At 43.5% G+C, this 9,880-nt stretch overlaps 1 protein-coding gene across 2 annotated transcripts; it reads left to right on the top strand.

The window, feature by feature from the left end:
• Nucleotides 1-1,404: 1,404 nt before the first annotated feature.
• On the top strand, nt 1,405-8,525 carry LOC128399471 (golgin subfamily A member 6-like protein 22). 2 transcript variants are annotated; one of them, XM_053360962.1, is made up of 5 exons: nt 1,405-1,503; nt 3,301-3,574; nt 5,587-5,868; nt 6,360-6,521; nt 8,316-8,525. In XM_053360962.1, the coding sequence occupies exons 2-5, from the start codon at nt 3,463-3,465 to the stop codon at nt 8,435-8,437; spliced, it is 678 nt and encodes a 225-aa protein (XP_053216937.1). In that variant the 5' UTR covers nt 1,405-1,503; nt 3,301-3,462; the 3' UTR covers nt 8,438-8,525. The 2 variants fall into 2 exon arrangements, with proteins under 2 accessions (XP_053216937.1, XP_053216938.1); XM_053360963.1 differs by lacking the exon at nt 1,405-1,503 and adding an exon at nt 2,344-2,435.
• The last annotated feature ends 1,355 nt before the right edge of the window (nt 8,526-9,880 follow it).

Raw genomic sequence — 9,880 nt, forward strand, 5'->3', positions numbered from 1 at the left:
TCGGCTGAGGAATAAGTGACTGGCCTATGCTTTGAAAGCACATTCCAAATGCATTTTGTCTCTCAAAGTATTCTGGACCCTGTAGTTTACCCTTCACAGAATTACAGTTCCCAGCAACTCTTAAACTACAGTTCCCATAATTCTTTGAGGGGGAAAATCTGCTTCGAATGTGCTTAAAAGGCACAGTGCATAGTGTGCGCAGTTTCAAGCCCCTACTGAGCAGTGTGTTCTCCCCCGACTATCCACAAATGGTGGCAACAAAGACAAGGGCTTCTTGCTCTTCCTGAGATCTGATTTATTTCCCAACTTTTCTTTAAGGAGCTCTGACGTAGATCCCTCACCTCCACTTTTAGCAACTTAATTAACCTCTTAGGCTAGGCTAAGAGACAATGGACTTCATGGCCAAGTGAGGATTTGATTGATCATCAAAAAAATTTAGATGCCAGTAAGGTCCAATGACAGCAGAAATGTCACATCAAGGGTAGTATATTCATACATGTACCCACAATCCACAAATACATGGGTTTTTGCCCAAAGAGTGTGGTAAGCTCACACCAAGATGCATAACTGAAAGATCATTTTCTATATTTTTCAGTAACACATATAGATTTGTGGACAACTAACACCTGCCAGGAGCAATGCCTTAACGCCTTCCACATGCGGTGCAGCAGGAAGATTTTGGGCATCACATGGCAGGGCAGAATCTCAAAGATGTGCTCTCCCAAGCCCCATTCCCCGTATCTTGGCATTTGTGTCTCAGCAAAGTCTATGCTTGGTCATGTCCACAGAATGGAAGCTTGCAGGATCTCCAAGGGTGTGTTGCATGGGGAGCTGGCTTCACTTTGCAGATGAATGCTAGCAACATTAACTCCGCCGTGTGGGAATCCCTTGCGGGCAATCCCAGTGCCTGGAGACAGACAGTCAGGTCCTGTATCCACATTGGCCAGAGGAGGAATGACAGCTGGGAGGAGCACAGAGAGAAGAAATGCTATGGTGCTTCTGCAACAGCACAACCAGACACCTTTATCTGCCCCAGCCGCAACAAAACATGTCTCTCTACAGACACAGCAGGCACTGTAACTCTCCAACCATTTGACTTCAGCCCTGAAGGCACACTCTTCCATTTTCTCCTGAGACAGACGGATGCCAGCCAACACAGCACAGCAGCTGCTTTTGGACTGTTCTAAATCCCTATGTGCATTGCCAGAAGTGACACTTAAAATGACATTTGCAGGATGTGTGGTGGTAACATCCTGCATAAGCCCCATATACACAAACAAACTTTGCTATGTGTAGCAGGCACATGGGCAAATTTTGCCTGAATGAAAAGCAAAAATATGCATAACGAACTGAATGAATTAGAAACCATAGCACCTGTGTTCATATTAAGAGTAACAATGCCCCTGGCTGACCCAGGTTGCTAAGGTAACAGTGACATGACCTTCATTGTGACACCTCCCTCTGCTGGCCCACTTATTAGATGACCAGAGGTCCTCTATGAGAGTAAGTGTTTGATGCTTTTCTCTTTCATTTTGTTAACATTTCCATAATTGCTATATTTTTAGTCTGACTTGATTATAAACTAATAGGACTGGAAACCTGCTTTTGGTGTATGAGACCTAGATGAGACGAGACTTCCTAATTGCATAGAGGGACTTGTCACCAGCTGCTGTTACTAAACTCTCCAAAGATTGGAACTCCTATTTCTGTTCTTAACTAAGTGCTGGACATGAGTGGAACTGCTGGGAGAGGGACGGTGAAATATAGAAAACACAGAATCCTCTAGAAATTGCAGGCAATGTGAAATGATAGGTTATTTGGGTGTGCTTAGAATCATCTGCACAGTTCAGTAAGAAGCGATGTACATGAATACCTAACATATCAATGTTAGGTCATGTGTGCTCCCAATTTGGTAAGGTGCTGGACAGTAAATTTGTTAAATCTTAAAATACTTCTCTTTTCTAGACGTTGCTTTTGTGACAATGAAGCATTCTGTAAACTCTTCCTGGAGACAGACAGAAAACACACACACACACACTTGAGGATTTGTTAGTGATTTCTGGTTCTATTGCTCTTTAAGGCTTGTTCAAAGCTATTCTAGGGGGGGGGGGATCCTCAACACTGAAAGGATTAATTTCAAAAGATTATCACTGGAACCAGTTTAAATGCTTCAACTAAAATGGCTTGCCTTTTCCTTTGTGGGGACCTTCAAAACTCCAGCAGGCGATATTGAGGAAAAAGGATTTTGATTGCATATTATACAATTCCATAAATTGCTCCCACCTGTGCTTAGAAATATAATTCCAAAGGAAAAGAAAGAAATATAATCCCCTCTATTTCCAGTGTTCAGGCTGTGAGTGCAGTTCCTCATGTAACCAAAATGGCACCATCTGCGCACAAGAGAAATGTATCAGCAGGCTTGGGACAACTCCAAGGTTTGCCAAAATATAAAAAAATATTTAGGAAAAACCCCATTGTGTAGGAAAACTTGGGTGGGTGTGTGGCGGGGGGGGGGGGTAATGAGGACTGATCATGCCCAGAGGCCATGAAATGCTGACTAGAAATGGATGGGTAGGAAAAAACTATGGGGAAGGGGAATGGAGTGGAGTGGAATGATTGGAATCCTGTTGATTTGCCAAGCTCTGATGCTGCCCAGCAGGAGTTAGGATGGTGCCCTAATACATTAATCACCCCAAGCCCTGAGATCAACAGGGAGGCCCTGTTTGTGGTCCCACCAAAGGATGTGGCCTATCAAATGGGCATCCAGGGCAGGGCCTTCTCTGTAGTGGCTCTGCAGTTATGATCTTCCCTCCCTTGGCAGCAAAAATGGTTAAGAAACTGTTTTCCCAAGCCTTTGGAAGCTATGTTGAGATTTATTTTTCATCCTCTAGTCTTTTTTTAGTATTCTTCACCAATTATCTTTGTTTTACTGTGGGTTTTCTTTAAAAAGAGTTTCTGTAAATCTTATTATGTTTGCTTTACATAAACTGCTTTGAGCTCATGGCCTTGATGCAAAGCAGCATAGAAAAACTCTTAAGGGTTGGATTCAACTAAGCTGTACTCAGACTAGATTAGACTAGGCTAGACTAGACCCACTGACACGAACCAACATTAGTCACCTTCATGAACTTCAGTGGGTCTAAGATGATTAGGACTAGGGGCTGGAGACAGACCTAAATAAATAGGGAAGTAAATATCGAGAAACACGACATACTACAAAGGCTCCATGTGGGCAGATAGGGAAGGAAGGAAGACTGCAAACCCTCATTTCTCACTTTCTTCTCCCACACTGTTCTCTAGGCTGGAAAAGCTGCGGATCCCCATTCAAAAGAGGAATGCCAACATTGACGCAGCAGAAGAGGGATACCAGGCAATAGCCTCTGAACCAGAGGGCCTGGGAGGTTTCCTTTCTGCCAAGAGAAAAAGGAGGATGTTTCTACGGAGGATGGGGAAGAGCTAAAAATGTCCTGGAGCTGCTGCAAAGATAATGTCTCGGCCCCCATGCCTACCTCCACGCCTATGCGGCTGGAAGTACCAACGGCAGTCCCCAGAAACAAGAACCGAGAAGTCCTAAGTACAAACAACTATCCCCTTCCTCACTGCTGTAGAAGTGAAACCCCTGTGTTTCCAGCACACTCAACCCAGAATGCTCTGATAGCCCAGCACAATTCACATGTCAGTTGTTTGCCCCATGGGACTCTGGCAGTAGCAGTTAGTGGGGTGACAACATTTACCTGACCTCCCTTCACTGATATCACCACAGCTTACCGAGAGGGGAAAAGGGTTGTGAGGTCAGTCAGCTGCAAAAGTACTGGCGGGAGCACTGGATTGGCTCCACCAATGTGCTTATGTTGTGCTCTCTCCCGCCCAGCAAGTCACCTCTCTCCCTCCCAGTAAGCTGCCATGGCTCCTTGTGGAGCATATGCAACACAGGACTGTCCAGGTGACATGGCTCAGACGTCAGAATCCTGGGGGCTGGGGAAGACTTGGACACAGGGCCCATCCTCTGAAAGACCTTCAGAAGCCACTGCCCCACTGGAGATTTTCAACAGAGGGGCTCCCCCGGAGTTAATGAAGCCTTCACCTCCACAACCTGAGGAGATAGCCCTGACCTGTCCTCCAAACCTCAGGATATGTCCTCAGAACCCTCAGCAGTACAGAAAGACACTTCTCTTTGGCCTAGGGAAAGCAGAAAGTTCCTCAGCTCTGTCAGGGCCAGGACCTGAGGAACAAAGCATGGCTCCCTTAAGCACCGACAGTTTCCCGTGGAGTTGGGAGCATCCAAGTCTTTAGCAGCCTTTCTCAACCTGTGGGTCCCCAGATGTTGTTGGACTACAACTCCCATCACCCCTAGCTAGCAAGGCCAGAGCTCAGGGATGATGGGAGTTGTAGTCCAACAACATCTGGGGACCCACAGGTTGAGAACCGCTGCTTTAAAGCCTCCAGCCCATTTACCCTGCATCCACTGTGCTGCTGGTTTGCGAAGCAGCGTGCACGCGTCACATTAGCCGCAATCTCTCCTATCGTTTCTTATGAAATATGGTTTTTTGAAGCATTTCTCCCTCAAACCAGCTTTTCTCCAAATTTAGAAAAAGAACCACCCATTTGCATTGTAAACTGGAAATGTGTCCACAGCCTCAGTTAGCTTGCTACCACTGTCTTGCATACAGCCTGACTCAATCCGGCTCCACTGTGAGCTGACCGTGGTCCTATTTCCCCCCTACGGGTCCTAGCCTGGAACAGCAGTTTGCTCCAGGCAATCTGTGCAGGAGTTTATTCTTGGGATGCTGCTGCTGCTGCTGCTGATAATAATAACAATGATACCCCGCCTATCTGGCTGGGTTTCCCCAGCCACTCTGGGCAGCTTCCAGCACATATTAAAATGTAATAAAATGTAATAGAACATGGTGGAGACAGTAACATGGAACAACCTTCTATACTCCTCATCTGTTTTCGTAGGTGTGCGAAGAGGCCTGTCTGTAGCAGGCAGGCTTCAGGCTGGTGGCAACTGAAGCTTGCTCTAAATTTGGAAGAATCAAGGCTGATTTTTTTTTTATATTGTGGAACAGTAGTAGCAGGGTTCCTCTCTCTGTCTGTGCACACGCTATACCTTTAAAGAGCAATCAGATAATTATGGGCACCATAATTTACAAACTACAGTGCCCATAATTCTTTGAAGGAGGGAGAATGCACTTGAAGGGTACTTGGAATATATAGTGTGCATCCAGACTCTGTCTGGGAGTAGCCATCTTACTGTGTCCACATGATTTACTTGTGGGAAGTGGCTGAGAAGCCCAGTTGGCTGGATCAGATGTGCCATGTGGAACAAGATGAAAAATAAAGCTCTCGCTTTAGACAGCTGCTTAGCTAGCATAGCACTTTTGCACATTGCAAACTTCTTTGAGAATACAGCTGCCCTCCCTCTGCCACCCATGGCTCTGTGGTGATGTGTTGGGTTGAGTAATGGAGAAGCAATTTTCCTCCAATCCCTTCTATGCACGTGGGGTGGTTTAACCGAGGGCAGCTTCTTATAGTCGTACCTGGTCAGGTGGGTAATTTACTCAGGCATGCTTGCTGTTTTGGTAGTTGCTTATATACTGGAGCACGAGGAGGATGATGATGAAGAAGAGGAAGAGCAAAAGCAAAAGAAAGAATCAGAAAAAGAGCGAGAACAAGAACCAAGAAAAGTACAAGAACAAGAACAACGAAGGGTACAAGAACTAGAAGCAAAAAGAGTACAAGAACAAGAAGCAAAAAGAGTACAAGAACAAGAAGCAAAAAGAGTACAAGAACAAGAAGCAAAAAAAGTACAAGAACCACAAAAAATACAGGAACAAGACAAAACACGGCGGCCATCAAAAGGTCAAGGTTGGTGCATAAAACCAAGAAAATGTTTATCAGTTTAAGAAAAGTATATTATAACCTTCCAACTTCTGTCCGCCCAATACTTGTTCCAAGTGTAGAATGCACAGTGTCTTGTGTCAATATGTACATTAAAGATTCCCTTAGAACTATACAGGTACACTGTATATAGTATGCCACTCCCAGCTTGCAACAAAAAGGGCAACCCAACTAGTCTTGTCTCTCTCCCAGAACATATTGTCCACAGTGAGTCAGTGAATATGTTCCAATCACTGTGTCCTTTATGCATTAGAGCTTTTCTTTGGGCTACAGCACACACCTCCTCTTGCAATAAACAACTGCTACTCAGCTAGTCTTGTACCCCACTTAAATATTATCCACAATGATCGAATAGATTCCAAGCTCTCTGTTGATACATATCAAGAGATTTCGACAAAGAAAGGAGACTATCATGTTACTAACACCCCCCTTTCCTTCCCCCACCCCACCCCTGGAAGATGATGATATTGAAAGGCCCTGCACCTCCAAAGATGCAGCTGATGGTACGGAGGCAGAGACACAAACCAATCCACGCTATTTCCCGAAATCACCAAAAAAGATCACATTGGATGAGATCCTGCTTGGAATGCAGAAGATCGAGTTCACCATCAGTAACACAAGTAAGTCAGGAGGACCTCTCATTTTTATGAAATGGGATTTGATCAAGCAGTAGAGGATGTGTGACTGTCAAGAGCATATTGATATTGAAGTAGCAAAGGGAGATTGGGGTGGGCTTTGGCTGCACCCACTGCTGTCTCTGCCCTTCCCCACTGCTGGTGTGCCCCCAAGGTTACCCCCAAGGGAATGCAACGCTCAACAGAAAAAAGCTTCCTCTCTTCTTTGCACCCTGCTATACTTCCTGTTTTTTTACTTCTGTATCATTCTTGCCACTACAGGTAACTCGCATTTGACACTTTTTTTACTTACGTGATTGCATGTACAGTGGTACCTCAGGTTAAGTACTTAATTCGTTCCGGAGGTCCGTTCTTAACCTGAAACTGTTCTTAACCTGAAGACCACTTTAGCTAATGGGGCCTCCTGCTGCTGCCACGCTGCCAGAGCACGATTTCTGTTCTTATCCTGAAGCAAAGTTCTTAATCTGAAGCACTATTTCTGGGTTAGCGGAGTGTGTAACCTGAAGCGGATGTAACCTGAAGCGTATGTAACCCGAGGTACCACTGTACTAAAAAATTTAAGTTCTTATACAGTGGTACCTCGGGTTACATACGCTTCAGGTTACATACGCTTCAGGTTACAGACTCCGCTAACCCAGAAATAGTACCTCGGGTTAAGAACTTTGTTTCAGGATAAGAACAGAAATCGTGCTCTGGCGGCGCGGCAGCAGCAGGAGGCCCCATTAGCTAAAGTGGTCTTCAGGTTAAGAACAGTTTCAGGTTAAGAACAGACCTCCGGAACGAATTAAGTACTTAACCCGAGGTACCACTGTATATATAATAAATATTCATAAATGTACCAACCAAGCACATACATAGATCAGTACAGAAAGACCGACCTGAAACCATTCTGACTCCCAAACTGACCAAATGTTTTCTCTGCAAAGAGGGAGGGGGTGAGGGAACCTTCCTATTGTCTCAGGAATTGGGTAATCACCATCTCAAAGGAATGGCCAGACTACCAGGAAAGGCAATCAGATAAGGCATTATCGATAACCTGGCAGACAGGAAAAACAACAACATTCAAATTTCTGTTGTAGACCGCCTTTTCTGTGATGTAGGTATGATGTTTGTGGGGGGTGGTCTTGGGTTACACCCTTTCTGTGATGTATGTATGATGTATGGAGGGGTGGTCTTGATCTCTTATATGTCTATATAAGGGCAGGCACACCTTTGTTCTGGGTCCTCCTCCTTTCTCCTACATGTGAGAGGAGCACCCTGTTGCAACAGTTTAATAAAGGATCAGGCTTACTAGCTGCTTTGCTTCTCAATATTCTCTGGTTGGCCTCTGTTATTTTCTCCTACCGATGGAGAACGTACAAAGGACTCTATAAGGGCTCTTGTGTCCCCCATAAGGGAGTAAGGGCAGATTTTGTTTACAACAGCAGATTTGCAATTTTGGGGGGAGAGAAATAGATGGAGAGTGTAGGAAACCCACTCTCCATTTATTTATCCACACACACACCAGCACCTGTGCAGGGAAGGCAAAGCAAGCACTCTGGCAGCATCTAAGAGCCTTTGTGCTGCCTTCCCAAAGCTGGATTAGCAGCCCTCCACCTTGCCAGGGTGGAGATTCAAGAGTTCATGGCTTTTACACATATTTTTGTATACAAGTGGACCCTGAGAACCTAACCTTTGCATAAGATGTGAGTTACCTGTATTTGAAACCAGTTGTCACAGAGTGTGTGTTGAAGCAATAGTTGTTCTGCCCGAGTCAAAAATCATGCTGTTTTATTGCAGTGAGAGACTTTGAGCAGCGCCTTTCCCGCTTGGAGCAGATCGTTTTGAAAATGAGGAATGCGTGGATCCACCACAGAACTTGCCATCTAGAGGGTCTGGAATATGACGATGAACAGGATTAATATTTTTTTCCCCTCCTGATTTTATTGGTTTTGTAGATTTGCAAATCGACATCCTTCCCCCATCCAATAAAAAATATTTATTTGGGAATCAGTAAGTTGTTTAATCTGCTAATCAAGACATGGCTAATTAAGACATATCTGTGTTTTCTGGTTATGTTTTAACACTTTGTGTTAAACAACCTTTACAATTATTTTTCAAAATGGAGACTTGATCATAATAAAAAATTGACCATTATGGACTATCATTGGCAGGATGGATAAAAATCAATGATTTTTTAAAAATAAAATAAATCAGATTTTTTAAAATTTAAATCAGATTTTTTAAAAATTTAAATTGGATTTTTAAAATAAAATGCTTTTGGAGGGAAAAAAATTCTAAAGATAGTTTTCTATTGAAGTTACATTATAGTCCAAAGGCTATTCAACAGGAAATAAGGATTTGTTTTAAGTTTTTCATGTGTGCTAAAACTCAGTCTAAATTGTTTTCTTTTAAATTGTTTAATCACATCAGTTAACAAACATGGATAGATATGCTATAATGTTATTGTTTTAGTTAAATAAATTGTTTAAATTGTTATTAAGGAAATTATTATTTTTCTCCTTCCAGTAAAGTACAGCAGAAAAGTTGTCCAAATACAGTTAACTTATGAAACCTCACAATAATTTCAAAATTATCTGTCTATGTATTTCTAATAGTATAACCAAACCAGTAATTTTTGATATAACTGTGAAAACTACTCTGAAAATTTATTATTCCAAAAATGAAACCTTCATCTGGTTGTAAATATTAAGATTATACCATCAAGAATGAGTCTTTCTGTAAAAAAAGTGATTTAAATCAAGTCTTACTGACTAGTGATTTAAATCAAGTACTGACTAGTGATTTAAATCGTGATTTATATCAATTTGATTTAAATCAAATCCACCCTGATCATTGGTAATAATAATAAGCAAAACACCACCCTGTTATGGGTTATCATTGGTCTGTACCTTTGCCCACATGACTTCAAACCACACAGGTAAAGGAAAACATTTAGGAGGTAACTTTGTTTTAATTCAAGGCTTGTCCCCATGGGTGGGCATCTGTGGAGGACCCCCACCCTAGCAGGGGCTGACTGACCTGATCTCCCTGAATGTGCTTCTCTACTTCGCCAGGCATCCTACTTGTTCACTGAGGAGCATAGGAAGCTGCTTTATAGCGAGTCGGACCATAGGTCCATTGAGCTCAACATTGTCTCCGCACAGTAACAGACAGCGGCTGTGCAGGATTTCAGGCAGGGGAGCTCTCTCCCTATCTGGAGAAGCCACTGGAGCAGGCATAGGCAAACTCCAGCCCTCCAGATGTTTGGGACTACAATACCCATCATCCCTGACCACTGGTCCTGTTAGCTAGAGATGATGGGGATTGTAGTCCCAAACATCTGAAGGGCCGGAGTTTGCCTA

The sequence above is a fragment of the Podarcis raffonei genome, chromosome 13 (genome assembly GCF_027172205.1).
Source record: "Podarcis raffonei isolate rPodRaf1 chromosome 13, rPodRaf1.pri, whole genome shotgun sequence".
Taxonomy (NCBI): domain Eukaryota; kingdom Metazoa; phylum Chordata; class Lepidosauria; order Squamata; family Lacertidae; genus Podarcis; species Podarcis raffonei.